The sequence below is a fragment of the Pristiophorus japonicus genome, chromosome 18, assembly GCF_044704955.1.
Source record: "Pristiophorus japonicus isolate sPriJap1 chromosome 18, sPriJap1.hap1, whole genome shotgun sequence".
In the NCBI taxonomy this organism is placed as follows: Eukaryota; Metazoa; Chordata; class Chondrichthyes; family Pristiophoridae; genus Pristiophorus; species Pristiophorus japonicus.
In genome coordinates this window covers 103,892,045-103,909,878 of record NC_091994.1, presented here as the reverse complement: position 1 = coordinate 103,909,878, position 17,834 = coordinate 103,892,045, and the positions used below count along the sequence as shown (strand labels likewise).

General features: G+C 48.1%; 1 protein-coding gene across 2 annotated transcripts in view; it reads left to right on the top strand.

Moving 5' to 3' along the window:
- Positions 1 to 17,834, top strand: part of LOC139228940 (protein polyglycylase TTLL10-like) — a 385,507-nt gene that overhangs the window by 233,081 nt on the left and 134,592 nt on the right. For both annotated transcript variants that reach the window (XM_070860478.1, XM_070860477.1), the window contains 2 exons: positions 260 to 414; positions 12,149 to 12,352. In XM_070860478.1, coding sequence (XP_070716579.1) covers positions 12,301 to 12,352 — 52 coding nt within the window. In that variant the 5' untranslated portion in view covers positions 260 to 414; positions 12,149 to 12,300. The remainder of the gene's footprint in view (positions 1 to 259; positions 415 to 12,148; positions 12,353 to 17,834) is intronic.

The window sequence follows — 17,834 nt, the reverse complement described above, 5'->3', positions numbered from 1 at the left end:
TCTGTGTCCCTTTCTCTCTCTGTCTCTCTCCTGCTCTGAGTATATTAAAAAAATCATACGAGCAACACCACAACAGTAATAATGTCAAATGTGACATTTTAAAAGGATTTAACAAGCACAAAAAGAGTTTCACAGGTTCAACTGATTCGAAATATTTATTGCTTTCATTTGTCTGCAAAACAAAAAGGGTCGGCAAAAAGACCTCCTGAGGATGGATTTATTGAATTGGACAAATAATGCTTCCTTGTCCCGATTGCAGGGGGAACTACGGAATTGGAAAATGGTATCATTAAAAGTGTGTGGACCGACCAGTAGAGGATTCAGATCGGACATGGCTGCTGTGCCTGAAATTCCTGGAAATAGTGAAGAGTTACATCGGTGTGTCGTATGCAAAGAAGTTTCATGAACCAGGAAGTGAGTGTGTACGTGGGGATTTAAACAACACGGCTTGAGTCCACAGTTGATGTTATTATATACGCTCGCTCACGTATAATTCTGCATTGCCATGGTGGATGAGTCAATCCCTCCTCTTGAGTGTGTGTAAGAAGATGTGACTTATCTGCCAAATTAGCTAAAATGGTATTTTTAATGTTCACAATTCCCTTTTCAACTTGGATTAAGCATCTCCTTTTTTTTTTAATGACTGGATATATTTCTGTCCCTCGTGCAAATTGATTCTCCACAGAATTTTCACTAATATCATAGAATGGTTATAGCACAGAAGGAGGCCATTCGGCCCATCGAGCCCGTGCCGGCTCTCTGCAAGAGCACTTCAGCTAAGCCCACTCTCCCGCCCTTTCCCCGTAGCCCTGCAATTTTTTTTATTCAGGTGTTTATCCAATTCCCTTTTGAAAGTCACGATTGAGTCTGCCTCCACCATCATCATCATCACAGGCAGTCCCTCGTAATCGAGGAAGACTTGCTTCCACTCTTAAAATGAGTTCTTAGGTGGCTGAACAGTCCGATAGGAGAACCACAGTCCCTGTCACAGGTTGGACAGACAGTCGTTGAGGGAAAGGGAGGGTGGGACTGGTTTGCTCTCTCAGGCAGTGCATTCCAGATCACAACAACTCGCTGCGTTAAAAAAAAGTTTCTCCTCATGTCGCCTTTGGTTCTTCTGCCAATTACCTTAAATATTCCCTGGGTTAGCTACAGATGTGCTCGCAATTAGGAAAATTAATACTATTCCCACTAAGGTGTTTTTCACCAAAAGACAAAAATATTGATTTAGTATTTCCGTTTTGTCTGTGGTGTGTTGGTATCTGAAAGGATTCCTAACGTCCCATTTCACATAAGGTGAAACTTACGGGAACCTTGTGCAGTAGTTATATTTTCCAGACAGTTTTGAATACCCCTCCTACCCAACACTGCCCACAAAATGAATCATTAAGAAATGATTAAGAAACAGCCCGTGGCCAAACCAGTAACTCGATGATTTACTTAATTATTGCTTAATAATGAAGGGGAAATTAGAGGCCATGTTAGGGTTATTTTACAACTCAGTGAAGAAGGCTGTGGCGATCATGCAGCTTCAAAACAAAACGTGAATGTTTCACCTCCCATCAATCAGTAACCTAGAAGGGAGCTGAAGCACTTGTGATCCCATGCAAGGATGCAGTAAGATTATAAATACATTTTGAAAAAGAAAGACTTGGATTTATATCATCATCATCATCATAGGCAGTCCCTCAGAATCAAGGGAGACTTGCTTCCACTCCTAAAGTGAGTCCTTTGAAACATAGAAACAGAAAATAGGTGCAGGAGTAGGCCATTCGGCCCTTCGAGCCTGCACCGCCATTCAATGAGTTCATGGCTGAACATGCAACTTCAGTAACCCATTCCTGCTTTCTCGCCATACCCCTTGATCCCCCTAGTAGTAAGGACTACTTCTAACTCCTTTTTGAATATATTTAGTGAACTGGCCTCAACAACTCTCTGCGGTAGGGAATTCCACAGGTTAACAACTCTCTGAGTGAAGAAGTTTCTTCTCATCTCAGTCCTAAATGGCTTACCCCTTATCCTTAGACTGTGACCCCTGGTTCTGGACTTCCCCAACATTGGGAACATTCTTCCTGCATCTAACCTGTCTAAACCCATCAGAATTTTAAACGTTTCTATGAGATCCCCTCTCATTCTTCTGAACTCCAGTGAATACAAGCCCAGTTGATCCAGTCTTTCTTGATATGTCAGTCCTGCCATCCCGGGAATCAGTCTGGTGAACCTTCGCTGCACTCCCTCAATAGCAAGAATGTCCTTCCTCAAGTTAGGAGACCAAAACTGTACACAATACTCCAGGTGTGGCCTCACCAAGTAACACCTCCTTGCCCCTGTACTCAAATCCCCTCGCTATGAAGGCCAACACGCCATTTGCTTTCTTAACCGCCTGCTGTACCTGCATGCCAACCTTCAATGACTGATGTACCATGACACCCAGGTCTCATTGCACCTCCCCTTTTCCTAATCAGTCACCATTCAGATAATAGTCTGTCTCTCTGTTTTTACCACCAAAGTGGATAACCTCACATTTATCCACATTCTATTTCATCTGCCATGCATTTGCCCACTCACCTAACCTATCCAAGTCACTCTGCAGCCTCATAGCATCCTCCTCGCAGCTCACACTGCCACCCAACTTAGTGTCATCCGCAAATTTGGAGATACTACATTTAATCCCCTCGTCTAAATCATTAATGTACAATGTAAACAGCTGGGGCCCCAGCACAGAACCTTGCTGTACCCCACTAGTCACTGCTTGCCATTCTGAAAAGTACCCATTTACTCCTACTCTTTGCTTCCTGTCTGCCAACCAGTTCTCAATCCATGTCAGCACAATACCCCCAATCCCATGTGCTTTAACTTTGCACATTAATCTCTTGTGTGGGACCTTGTCGAAAGCCTTCTGAAAGTCCAAATACACCACATCAACTGGTTCTCCCTTGTCCACTCTACTGGAAACATCCTCAAAAAATTCCAGAAGATTTGTCAAGCATGATTTCCCTTTCACAAATCCATGCTGACTTGGACCTATCATGTCACCCCTTTCCAAATGCGCTGCTATGATATCCTTAATAATTGATTCCATCATTTTACCCACTACTGATGTCAGGCTGACTGGTCTATAATTCCCTGTTTTCTCTCTCCCTCCTTTTTTAAAAAGTGGGGTTACATTGGCTACCCTCCACTCCATAGGAACTGATCCAGAGTCAATGGAATGTTGGAAAATGATTGTCAATGCATCCGCTATTTCCAAGGCCACCTCTTTAAGTACTCTGGGATGCAGTCCATCAGGCCCTGGGGATTTATCGGCCTTCAATCCCATCAATTTCCCCAACACAATTTCCCGACTGATAAGGATTTCCCAGTTCCTCCTTCTTACTAGACCCTAGTAATTGGTGGCTGAACAATCCAATACAAGAGCCACAGACCCTGTCACAAGTGGGACAGCCATTCATCTGATTTGTCGAACGCTCCTTTCATGACCACCGGACATCTCAAAGCGCTTTACAGCCAATGAAGTACTTTTGGAGTGTAGTCACGGGGCCTCGGTTTAACGTCTCATCCAAAAGACGGCACCTCCGACAGTGCAGTGCTCCCTCAGCACTGCACTGGAGTGTCAGCCGAGATTTTTGTGCTCAAGTTCCTGGAGTGTGACTTGAACCCACAACCTTCTGACTCGAACCCACAACCTTCTGACTCAGAGACGATGGTGCTACCCACTGAGCCACACTGCGCCTTTCATGTCCACAGTGTTTCACAATTAAGTACGTTTGAAGTGCAGTCACTGTTGTAATGTAGGCAAACATGGTCGCCAATTTGTGCACAGCAGGCTCCCACAAACAGTAATGAGACACAACAGATAATCTGCTCTGGTGATGTTGGTTGAGGGATAAATGATGGCCAAGAGGGCAGACGAGTCCTCGGTTTAATGTCTCATCCGAAAGATGGCACCTCCCTTAGTACTGTACTGGGAGTGTCAGCCTGGATTTTTGTGCTCAGGTTTTGGAGTAGGTCTTGAACCCACAACCTTGTGACTCAAAGGTGAGGGTGCTACCCACTGAGCCACAGCTGATACCAGTAGTTTTTGATATGTCCTTACTATACAGTATAAATTAACACGAGGCCCATACTTGAGAGAAGGTCACTCTGTGACCAGTTACCTTTATTACCAAGACCTCAAGTGATGAAGGTGGGTGAAGCTTCCCCTTTTATACCTGAAAGTCCAGGTTAGGAGTGTCTCCCACAAGTTCACCCCTTGTGGTCAATGTGCTCCAGGTGTACAACTTAGGTCAGCTTATACATGGGTTACAATGATAGTTGAATACATGACATCACCTCCCCCCCCAAAGTCTTATTGGGATCACAGGTTAAGTCTCTTTGATGGTTTACGCTCCCTTGTAGAGCGCCTGAGTTGGGGCTCCGGTTGTTGGGCGCTGGCCTGAGTGTCTGCTGTTTGCGGTGTCTCAGGCCTGTCCGGACTGTCCACAGTGACTGGGCTCGCCTCCACTTGGTTCCGGTGTTCGGTCACCTGTGGTGGAGTGAACTCTACGTCGTGTTCTTCCTCTGCTTCTTCTATGGGGTTGCTGAACCTCCTTTTAGTTTGATCCACGTGTTTGCGGCAGATTTGCCCATTGGTAAGTTTAACTACCAAAACCCTATTCCCCTCTTTGGCAATCACAGTGCCTGCAAGCCATTTGGGCCCTGCGGCGTAATTAAGGGCAAAAACGGGGTCATTGATATCAATACATCGCGCCCTCGCATTCCTGTCATGGTAGTCACATTGTGACTGACGCCTGCTCTCAGCAATTTCTTTCATAGTAGGGTGTATAATGGATAACTTGGTTTTGAGCGTCCCTTTCATTAACAGCTCTGCGGGTGGAACCCCCGTGAGCGAGCATGGTCGGGATCTATTGGCCAACAGGAGGCGTTATAAGCGGCTTTGTAGGGAACCCCCTTGGATTCTGAGCATCCCCTGTTTGATCCCGTCTGCTGCTACCCTCCTCCCCAGGAATTCTACCTCTGGAGCTAAGAAAACGCACTTCGCCTTTTTCAGTCGCAGCCCTACCCGGTCCAATCTGCGTAGCACCTCCTCCAGGTTGTGGAGGTGTTCTTCAGTATCGCGACCCGTGATGAGGATGTCGGCTTGAAAAACCACCGTCCTTGGAATCGACTTGAGGAGGCTTTCCATATTTCGCTGAAAAATCGTGGTGGCCGAACGAATCCTGAACGGACATCTGTTGTACTCAAACAACCCCTTGTGTGTCGTGATGGTGGTCAGCTTCTTTGACTCACTCGCCAGCTCCTGGGTCATGTAAGCTGAGGTCAGGTCCAATTTTGAAAAAAGTTTGCCACCGGATAGCGTTGCAAAGAGGTCCTCCGCTCTCGGTAGCGGGTACTGGTCTTGGAGTGACACGCGATTGATGGTGGCCTTGTAATCGCCACATATCCTGACCGACCCATCCGCCTTGAGCACCGGCATGATCGGGCTCGCACAGTCACTGAATTCGACTGGCGAGATGATGCCTTCCCTCAGCAGGCGGTCCAATTCGCATTCTTTCTTTTCCCGCATCACGTACGGCACCGCTCTGGCCTTGTGGTGTACTGGCCTGGCGTCCGGGTTTATGTGAATCACTACCTAGGCCCCCATGAAAGTGCCGATGCCGGGTTTAAATAATGAGTCAAATTTGTCCAGGACCTGTGAGCATGATACTCGCTCCACAGAAGAAATTGCATTGACATCGCCCCATTTCCAGTTCATGACAGCAAGCCAACTCCTCCCCACTAGTGCGGGACCGTCCCCCGGGACAATCCATAGTGGCAACTTGTTCTCCGAATCTTTGTGGGTCACGACTACCATGGCGCTGCCTAGCACCGGAATGATCTCCTTTGTATATGTCCGTAGCTGTGCGTCAATCGGCGATAATTTTGGCCTCCTGGCCTTGGAAGCCCACAACTTGTCGAACTGTTTGATACCCATCAGGGACTGGCTGGCCCCCGTGTCTAGCTCCATTAATACTAGGATGCCATCATTATCGATGGCGTCCTGGTATATGAACTGTATATGTGCTCCACATGAACTCGCTGAACTTCAGCTTACAGCGATTTCCCCCAGTATTCATTTGGCCTCGTAGGACTTACATCGGGCCCGTCCTCCTCATACATCAACCTGGCTGCAGACTTCCTGCCAAGTGACCGCTAACGTTGCAGTTTCTGCAGGTATATTGCTGATACCTGCAAGCTCTGGCTGGGTGTTTGCCTCCACACCTCCAGCATGAGCTGGAGGCCCCGTTGTTGGAAACAAAAGGTCCATTACCAGTCGATCGTCTCTGACTGTCTCTGTATTGTCCTTAAGCGCACCATTAACAGGTGTTGATGGCCGCATTACTGGCCGCATTGTCCATTACGATGGCATGAATCGCCATTCAGCTAGCCATTGTCTCTGTTGAATTCCCCCTCTGGGTTCGACTACATGCTGGGGCATGTCCGATTGCCCTTGCCTGCCTAGAGAACTGTGTGCCGCATTAACAATGTTGACTCCTTGGTCGTTTGCCGCGTTTGAGCCAAGATTTTTGTCATACATCATTCTGGTCGCTTCCTCCCCCGAGATAAATATCTGGGCTATCAGAGCCGCTGCATCCAAGGTCAAGTCTTTGGTCTCAATCAGTTTCCTGAAAACCCCAGCGTGCCCGATGCCCTCGCAGCATCTCTGCTCTGTATGCATCTGGGAACTTACATAGGCTCGCCAGTCGCCGGAGGTCTGCCACGAAGTCTGGAACGCTTTGCCCTTCTCGCCGCCGGTGCGTGTAAAACCGCTGTCTCGCCATGTGCATGCTGCTCGTCGGTTTACGGTGTTCCCCAATCAACTTACTGAGCTCTTCGAACATCTTGTCCGCTGGCTTCTCCGGCGCTAGAAGATCCTTCATCAGGGAATACGATCTGGATTCACAAACCGTCAGGAGATGAGCCCTGCGTTTGTCGGCCGAATCCTGTCCCAACCATTCCTTAGTGACAAAACTTTGCTGTAGTCTCTCAATAAAGTCGTCCCAATTATCACCAACACAGTACCTCTCTTCTGTGCTGCTAGTGGCCATGTTCGGGTGGTTTAAATCCCAGTTTCTCATCACCAATGATATGTCCTTACTATGCAGTATAAATGCACACGAGGCTCATACTTGAGAGAAGGTCACTCTGTGACCAGTTACCTTTATTACCAAGACCTCAAGTGATGAAAGTGGGTGGAGCTTCCCCTTTTATACCTGAAAGTCCAGGTGAGGAGTGTCTCCCACAAGTTCAACTCTTGTGGTCAATGTTCTCGAGGTGTACAGCTTAGGTCAGCTTACACATGGGTTACAATGATAGTTGAATACATGACAGTTTTGGTTTGAGTTGCAGTGTAAAGTGCAGCCAGCAGGACCTCTGTTATATACCCACCAGGAGACAGCTCTGTATATACAATGCCCCACACATAAACTGAGCACTACTCCCCAGCCAGTAAACTTTTAGGAGGCGAAATTGCCCTATTTTATAGCCCCGTTAGCGCTTCTGGGGCGCAAGGCAGTTTTCCCCCAGGAAAGTGCCCTGGAGGTTTGTTGAGGCACTGTCCCGGCAGTACCGCGCCCCGCGATTAGCGCCACGGGCCACTGCACAACTGGCGATGACATCATCGTGTGCGTGGCGACCCCTCACCGCCCTATGCCCACGGGCCCAGAGGCTGGCGCGGGCAGATGTCAACGCCAGCTTCGCAGGTCGTAAAGCGGGCGGACATCCGCTCCCGGGGCGCTGTTTATAGGGGAGGCCTGCAGCGCCCTGGGCCCGCCATCTTTGTTGGACAGCCGACTTTTAGGTCAGCCCATAAGGACATAAGAACAGGAAATAGGAGCAGGAGAAGGCCATACGGCCTACCGAGCCTGCTCCGCCATTCAATAACATCATGGCTGATCTGATCTTGGCCTCAACTCCACTTTCCTGCCCGCTCCCCATAACCCTCGACTCCCTTATAGTTCACAAATCTGTCTATCTCCACCTTAAATATATTCAATGACCCAGCCTCCACAGCTCTCTGGGGCAGTGAATTCCAAAGATTCACAACCCTCTGAGAGAAGAAATTCCTCCTCATCTCTATCTTAAATGGGTGACCCCTAGTTCTAGATTCCCCACATGGCGAAACATCCTCTCTGCATCTACTCTGTCAAGCCCCCTCAGAATTTTATGTTTCGATAAGATCGCCTCTCATTCTTCTAAACTCCAGTGAGTACAGACCCAACCTGCTCAATCTTTTGTCTTAGGACAACCTCTTCATCCCAGGAATCAACCTCGTGAACCTTCTCTGAACTGCCTCCAGCGCAAGTATATCCAACGCAACGTTAGTGTCCTCGACCAAGCCAACATCCCCAGCATTGAAGCACTGACCACACTTGATCAGCTCCGCTGGACGGGCCACATTGTCCGCATGCCAGACACGAGACTCCCAAAGCAAGTGCTCTACTTGGAACTCCTTCACGGCAAATGAGCCAAAGGTGGGCAAAGGAAATGTTACAAGGACACCCTCAAAGCCTCCCTGATAAAGTGCAACATCCCCACTGATACCTGGGAGTCCCTGGCCAAAGACCGCCCTAAGTGGAGGAAGTGCATCCGGGAGGGCGCTGAGCACCTCGAGTCTTGTCGCCGAGAGCATGCAGAAACCAAGCGCAGGCAGCGGAAAGAGTGTGCGGCAAACCTGTCCCACCTACCCCTTCCCTCAACAACTATCTGTCCCACCTGTGACAGGGACTGTGGCTCTCGTATTGGACTGTTCAGCCACCTAAGGACTCATTTTTAGAGTGGAAGCAAGTCTTCCTCGATTCCGAGGGACTGCCTATGATAATGATGATGATGATGATCCCTCCTTAAATAAGGAGACCAAAACTGTACGTAGTACTCTAGGTGTGGTCTCTCCAATGCCTTGTACAGTTGTTGCAAGACTTCCCTACTTTTATACTCCATCCCTTGCAACAAAGGTCAATTTGTTGTACTTGCTGTATCTGCATGCTAACTTTTTGTGTTTCATGTACAAGGACACCCAGATCCCTCTGTGCTGCAGCATTCTTTAGTCTCTCTCCATTTAAATAATATTTTGCTGTTCTATTTTTCCTATCAAAGTGGATATCCTTACATTTTTCCACATTATACTCCATCTGCAAAAATTTTGCCCACTCACTGAACCTATCTATATTCCTTTGTAGCTTCTTTGTGTCCTCCTCACAACTTGCTTTCCTACCTATCTTTGTATCGTCAGCAAATTTGGCTACATTGCACTCGGTCCCTTCATCCAAGTCATTAATATAGATTGTAAATAGCTGAGGCCCCAGCACTGATCCCTGCGGCACCCCACGAGTTACATTTTGCCAACCTGAAAATGACCCATCGTGCAGCCCAGCACTCTGTCTTGGGTCTCGTGCGTGCCTGGTGGCTTAGTGGCGGCCACCAAAGGGCCATGCGGATTGGAAGGGGGGGGTGGGGGGGAGGGGCGTTGTAGCACATCAGCACAACACAGAGCATCCGCATAGCGCTGGACTGAGCGACACTCTACCGCCTCGGCACCGCCCCCCCCCCCCCAAAGGAAGCGGAGTGCCGGAGACAGCGCTCCTCTTCCTTGGAGGGGCGTACGGCCCAATTCAGAGTCAGCGGCGGGATTTCAGAAGCCAGGCGATAGAAGTCCCGGCAGCGGAAAGTTACCGCCCCAATCGGGGTGAGTGGCATCTTCGCCCCCTTAATGATTTGACAAGATGGGTGAGAGTGTCCACTTGTTAAACCATTAAAAATACTCTCCGTCAGTTTGTAAGCATATTGTGGATCCACTTCACATCGCACTCAAGTTGTATTTCACGGGGTGTCAAGCCCAATTAGCACAAGACAGCCTCTGTAATGGACTCACTTGGGTGTAGTGCCTCTGTAGTGCACTCCAGACTTGGACTGGGGCCTGACTCCAGAGTTGCATCAACATAGTGTAAAACTACAGCCGAACTCTGAAGGATTCGGAACTATTCGGCCTGTATTTTCTGGAGAATTTCTGTCATGCTTTCAGTGTTTGAGATTCAAATCAAATATCTTAAGTTACAAATGAATCTGTGCCACCTGTCTAAAGCTCTTACTAAGGAATTCAGAAATTGATGTTTGACCTGTAAATAAATTAAAATTCTCGCTTAAGGATTGCTGGACAGCAACACCCAGCACAGAAAATCTCTCGCTGCAAACTGAAAAGCTGACATAACTTTACGCAGGCTCAACCTGGTCTACAATGGATTTGATCTCACAGAATAAATAAGGAGAAACCATTTCCACTGGTGAGAGGGTCGGTAACCAGAGGACACACATTTAGTATAATTGCCCAAAAAAATAGAGGGGAGATAAGGAGAATTCTTTTTACAGTTGTTATGATCTGGAATGCACTGCCTGAAAGGGTGATGGAGGCAGATTCATAAGAACATAAGAATTAGGAGCAGGAGTAGGCCATTCGGCCCCTCGAGCCTGCTCTGCCATTCAGTAAGATCATGGCTGATCTACGACCTCAGCTCCACCTTCCTGCCCGATCTCCATCTCCCTCGATTCCCTGAGAATCCAAAAATCTATCTATCTCATCCTTGAATATGCCCAACGATTCAGCATCCACAGCCCTCTTTGGGGTCGATCCCTTATCCTGAGACTGTGACCTCTGGTTCTAGACTCTCCAGCCAGGGGGAAACATCTACCCTGTGTCTACCCTGTCAATCCCTCTCAGAATCTGGTATGTTTCAATGAGATCACTTCTCCTTCTTCTAAACTCCAGAGAGTATAGACCCAATCCAGTCAATCTCTCCTCATAGGACAACTCTCTCATTCCAGGGATCAATCTAGTGAACCGAGTTCAATAGTAACTTTCAAAATTCAATTGGATGCTTGAAAAGGAAAGATTTACAGGGTTATGGGGAAACAGCAGAGGATTGGGACTAATTGGACAGCTCTTTCAAAGAGCCAGCACAGGCACGATGGGCTGAATGGCCTCCTTCTGTGCTGTATCACTCTGTGATTCTCGGATGAGGCTCCTCCAGATTGCCACAAGTCTGCAACAAAAATCAGTCAAATCTGGAAAGAATGGTTTAAAAAAAAATCACAATGGTACAACAGGAAGCTGTTTTGAGACTGAGGTTAAGGCCCATTGTTGGGGCAGAGGAAAGGGGAGCTTTATGCTGTGTCTGCCTCTACTCAAGCTGCCTGTTCGGAAACAGGATGCCCAAAGTGTTACACTGTTCCACTCTCCACAACGTTACCTGAAGAATATAAACATGCATCAAAACTGGTCGGGTACAGTCATCCCAATACAGGCACGGGCCAGCTCACACTGTGATATGTGCGCGCACTAGGTCCGTGCAGCAGAGCAGGTCTCCAGTGGTCCTGGTTAACCCTTGCCACTGGATAAAGGCCCAGCTCTGTCAAGCCCGTGTGGTGGCTGGTGTGCAACGGCCACCACATGTTAAAAGGATCCACGCACAGGCATCTTCCATCCCTGGAGTTCAGGACTGGAATATCGGGTCCTTCATTGACACATCTGTGAACTCATTCCGTTTGGTGTGGAAGCAAGTCATCTTCGTTCGAGGGACCGCCTATGATGATGATATGACGATGACAGTCATTAAACTCTGTTGTGCGTTCAGTGATCTGATCAGAGGCGGCTCTTGCATGCCTGTGAGAACACTCAACCTTTATTTTTCAAGAGTAGGAACATTGAACATTTAGATTACAAGTTTATCCTTTTGATTTGTCCCATAAATCCTCCAATATTATAAAGGAACATAGCTGCATGCCAACAGCCACGCAAGTGCACTTTCGAGCGGGGCCATTGACTAGAAGCAGGAACCTGGGCTCGTTTGCCCACCCGAGCCCAGGGGTGCTGCCCTGGCTGAAATCAGGTAGCCCAGCACAGACCAGGGATTGAACTGGGGGGACCTCTGAGCTTTATAATGATCAGTACTACATAGGGTGGGATATTTACATACACAGCAGTTTGGGGGAGCTCATTTTAATGATTTATTCTGCATAGTTAAATGAATAAATTGATTATTGATCTGCCAACATTTATTGAAGTACCCTGTATTCAGAATCTGCAGCTACTTACTGCCTCAATTTTGTTTGTCAGCTCCACAATACGAGTCGCCTTTGTTTCTGGATTGCTGTGGTCTAGTGGGAAGAGTTGTACGGGATCTGAAGGATGACGTTGGCTTCACTACTGGACCAGGAAACCAGGCTTACAACTATGACACCCCTCCCATTACAACAACTCAAGAAAAGATGGAATTGGGGGATCTTGTGTTCATCTCGGGGACCTACTTCAATCCCAAAAGTATAGTCAATTCTGTGGCCTATCATTGTTGTACACAGCTTTGTGATTACATCTAACTTTTACATTTTTTTCTTTACCCTCACCCCATTTTAAAATTCAATTTTTCTACTCCTTGGATTCCCACAAAATTAAGGTTGTATTCCCTAGAATTTAGAAGGTTAAGGGCTGATCTAATCGAGGTTTTCAAGATATTAAGGGGAACAGATAGGGTAGAGAGAGAGAAACTATCCCCGCTGGTTGGGGAGTCTAGGACTAGGGGGCACAGTCTAAAAATTAGAGCCAGACCTTTCAGGAGTGAAATTAGGAAACACTTCTACACATAAAGGGCGGTAGAAGTTTGGAACTCTCTTCCACAAATGGCAATTGATGCTGGGTCAATTGTTAATTTTAAATGTGAGTTTGATAGATTTTTGTTAACCAAAGGTATTAAGGGATATGGGCCAAAGGCGGGTATATAGAGAAAGGTCACAGGTTAGCCATGATCTCATTGAATGATGGAACAGCAAGAGGGACTGAATGGCCTCCTCCTGCTCCTATGTTCCTATATAATATAACAATTTAGCTATAGTATTAAAAGTATTAATTTCAATGATTGCATCTTTACAAGGCTTGACAGTGTAGATGCAGGGAGGATGTTTTCCCTGGCTGGGGAATCTAGAACCAGGGGTCACAGTCTCAGAGTAAGGGGTCGACCATTTAGGACTGAGATGAGGAGTCATCGCACTTCAACACTTCGACACACCTCACTCAGAGGGTGGTGAATCTTTGGAATTCTCTGCCCCAGAGGGCTGTGGAGGCTCAGTCTTTGAGTATATTCACGACAGAGATCGATAGATTTTTGGATATTAAGGGAATCAAGGGATATGGGGATCATGCTGGAAAGTGTTGAGGTAGAAGATCAGCCATGATCTCATTGAATGATGGAGCAGGCTCGAGGGGCCTAATGGCCTACTCCTGCTCCTATTTCTTATGTTCATTCAGTCATCTCTGCAGCCCATTTTACATTTTCACAGATGTCTATCTTATTGAAATACAGAATTTTTATACTCTTTTTGTTTATAGCCAAATTCCAGCCCCATGACATTAAGTGTCATTAAGTCACACTTAATGCCCTTCCCTAACAAAAATCTATTGACCTCAGTTTTGACATTTTCAATCGAACCCCCAACCTCAACAATTTTTTTTTTGGGGGGGGGGGGGGAGTTCCAGATTTCCACTACGCTTTGTGTGAAGGTGAGTATCAGCACATCTTTGTCCAACCTGCATGCTGAAAATCCAGGACCGCCAACCCCTCGGATGGGAGGTATTTATGCTGCACTTAGCACTGCCCCCCAGACATCAAGATCCACGGCGCAGCCCTGGGCAACGTGGACCACTTCCCCTATCTCGGGAGCCTCCTATCAACAAGAACAGGCATTGACGACGAGATCCACACCGCCTCAGTGCGCCAGTGCAGCCTTCGGCTGCCTGAGGAAAAGAGTGTTTGAAGATCAGTCCCTCAAAACTGTCACCAAGCTCATGGTCTACAGGGCCGTAGTAATACCCACCCTCCTGTATGGCTCAAAGACTTGGACCATGTACAGTAGACACCTCAAGTCGCTGGAGAAATACCACCAGCGATGTCTCCGCAAGATCCTACAAATCCCCTGGGAGGACAGACGCACAAACATTAGCGTCCTCGTCCAGGCCAACATCTCCAGCATTGAAGCACTGACCACACTTGATCAGCTCCACTGAGCAGGCCACAAAGTTCAAATGCCAGACACGAGACTCCCAGGACTCTACTCGGAACTCGTCCACGGCAAACGAGCCAAAGGCGGGCAGAGGAAACGTTCCAAGGATACCCTCAAAGCCTCCCTGATAAAGTGCGACATCCCCACTGACACCTGGGAGTCCCTGGCCAAAGACCAGTCCGCCCTAAGTGGAGGAAGTGTATCCGGGAGGGCGCTGAGCACCTCGAGTCTCATCGCCGAGAGCATGCAGAAATCAAGCGCAGGCAGCGGAAGGAGCGTGCGGCAAACCAGGCTCCCTGCCCACCCTTCCCCTCAACAACTTTCTGTCCCACCTGTGACAGGGACTGTGGTTTTCATATTGGACTGTACCGTCACCTAGGAACTCATGCTAAGAGTGGAAGCAAGTCTTCCTCAATTCTGAGGGACTGCTTATGATGACTTAGAGGGAACGCTGCCAGCAGAGGTGTGAACATCATTCTGTTGTTGATTCCTCCGACCCCAACAATACTAACATTGCTTCGGGTTTTCTTTGTGCTTTGGGATGGTAGCGACATCGTTGTAATGTATGCACCTGTGAGTATGCTCACAGGTTTGTGGAGCTGTTACGGGCTGCTCCTGCACACTCTCCACTTTGCCATCTTCGTCTGCCGTCCGGACACTCCATGACACACCACCTTGCCGTCCGGAGGAGGCGGGGGTCCCCAATGGAGTGCTCTCTACGCGGGAGTCCTCCCTTTATTTATTGGGAATTTGGCCTGGAGGGTGGTGCACGGAGCAGTCCCGTGCAATGGTTTTTTACGTCGGTTCATGGGCTCCCAGGCCGCCTGCAATTTCTGCGGTCTGGAGGAGTCCGTGTTCCATGTTTTTATTGAATGCACGAGGCTGCAGCCCCTGTTCCATTATTTAAAGGGGCTGCTCCTCAAATTCTGGTTGCACTTCAGTCCCACGCTCCTGATCTCTGGGCACCCTGTGCGGAGGGGAGCGGACAGGTCCGGGGGCCTCCTCGTGGGACTGCTCCTGGGCACGGCCAAGGGGGCCATCAGCCGGTTCAGGCAGCAGGCGGCCTCTCTTCCGCGGTTACATCCGAGTCAGGGTGTCCCTGAAGATGGAGCACGCGGTGTCCACCGGTACGCTCGTGGCATTCCGCGACAGATGGGCGCCAGAAGGACTGGAGTGCATCATCACCCCCGGCAACCAAATTTTAATTTGATTTTATATGTTTTGAAGTTTAATTTGTTTTATTGCCGGTTTTTAGTGTCCCCCCTCCCCTTTTATAGGGGGCACTTGTATAGATTTGTGTTTTAGTGCCAAAAAAACCCACAAAAAAAAGGCACTTGTAAACTTTTTGGAGTGTCCTCCCCTTTAATAAGGGGGTACTCGATTTAATGTTTATTTATTTGCAACAAAAGAGTTGTGGAGCTGTTACGGGCTGCTCCTGCACACTCTCCACTTTGCCATCTTCGTCTGCCGTCCGGACACTCCATGGCGCACCATCTGCTTTCTACGCGGGAGTCCTCCCTTTATTCATTGGGAATTTGGCCTGGAGGGTGTTGCACGGAGCAGCTCCGTGCAATCGTTTTTTAAGTCGGTTCACAGACTCCCAGGCCGCCTGCAATTTCTGCAGTCTAGAGGAGTCCGTGTTCCACGTATACGTTGAATGTACGAGGTTGCAGCCCCTGTTCCATTATTTAAAGGGGCTGCTCCTCAATTTCTGGTTGCACTTCAGTCCCACACTCCTGATCTTTGGGCACCCTGTGCGGAGGGGAGCGGGTAGGTCCGAGGGCCTCCTCGTAGGACTGCTCCTGGGCACGGCCAAGGGTGCCATCAGCCGGTCCAGGCAGCGGGCGGTCGAGGGGGTCGTTCAGCCCGACTGCCTGCCTCTCTTCCGTGCTTACATCCGGGCCAGGGTGTCCCTGGAGATGAAGCACGCGGTGTCCACCGGTACGCTCGCGGCCTTCCGCGAGAGGTGGGCGCCGGAGGGACTGAAATGCATCATCACCCCCGGCAACCAAATTTTAATTTGATCATTTAAAGATCCTTCTTTAAGACGATCCTTCAAACCTACCTCTTTGACCAAGCTTTTGGTCACCTGCCCTAATTTCTCCTTAAGTGGCTCGGTGTCAAATTTTTTATCCTATCATCATCATCATAGGCAGTTCCTCAAAATGAGGATGACTTGCTTCCACGCCGAAAAGGGATGAGTTCACAGGTGTTTCAATGAAGGATCTAATATTCCGGATCCCGAACTACATCCTGAAGGGTGGAAGATGCCTGTGCGTGGATTTTTTTTAACATGGGGTGGCCGTTGCACACCAGCCACCACACGGGCTTGACAGAGCTGGGTCCTGGTCAAGTGGCAAGGATTACCCAAGATGACTGGAGACCAGCTCAGCTGCACAGACCTAGTGCGCACACATATCGCAGTGTGGGCTGGCCCGTGCTGCCCCTGGGCCCCTGGCCCCGAACTCACGCCTCTCCTGGGCCCCGATCACGTCCCTCTACAGTCTCTCGCTGCTCCTTCGCCCCGACCTCGCCGTCAACTAGTCGACCATCAACTAGTAATGTGTAGTGTGATTGTTAAACCTTTGTTAATAAACCAACTAGTTCTTAATAGCAATGTGTTGCTATGAATTCTTAAGCAAAGAACCCATGAAGCAAATACATTACAGGGCTGGAGGAGGTTATTGAGATCGGGAGGGGCGAGACCCTGGAGGGATTTGAAAGCGAGGATGAGAATGGAAGCAGATGTTAAGTCAATTTCAGACTAACTCTGTGAAAAGTTAGGCTACGAGCGACTGTGCAAAGACTTTGTAACATCAGCAAATTTGCATCTACTGCAACTTTGCATATTACCACTCGCACTCATCCATCGTGTGACGTACCCATACCCTGGTGATCACTCGGTGTGATTCTGAGACGTGCTCACCATCTCTCACAGCGGCAGATGTTCATTTGCTTAAAGCAATCATTTAATAAATTTGCATGTACAATTTTAAACCCGAATTTGTAATGCAAAGTCTAATTTGTATTATCCTCAACTCTCAGATATGACCCTTTTTTTTCTTGGCCTTGAGGTATTTTGTAAAGCAAGCCATGGATACAAATGAGAGGGCAAATTGTGAGGGAGCTGCAGTCTCCTTTGTGTGGTTAGTTGCTTTGTTATGTTATTTTTAATCCACTTACTTTTCCAGTAACTAGTTTTTTCTACACCAAGATGACGGTTGTTAGTTTTTGCATCCCATGCCACAACAAGCAGGCCCAGATAATGTTCCCTCTACTCCGTCCCCCAACACTGAGCTGTGACACTTCCCCTCAGCAGCAAGAAGACATTTTCATTCTCAACACCAGCGATCCTTCTTGAAATATAAGACAAAAATGGAGCACTTTTTTTGGTTTATAGTGCATCATGATATTTGCTTCTGTCTTTCAATCAGGATGTATGCACAGGGTTAAAAGCCGAGTATCCTGATGGAAAATGGCTTTGCTTGGTTGAATTCACAATCAGAACAGGAACAACCAGAATGTGGAAGGTGCTTCTGGAGAGAGATGCCAAGCCATTTAATTCAAATACAGGGATCGCGGGGTGTGTCTGTCTGTATGTTTGAATGGCAACTCTTTCTGTGATTAAGAGATTAAAAAAAGACTTGCATTTATATAGCGCCTTTCACGACCACTTGATGTCCCAAAGCACTTTACAGCTAATGAAGTCCTTTTTTGAAGTGTAGTCACTGTTGTGATGCAACAAACGC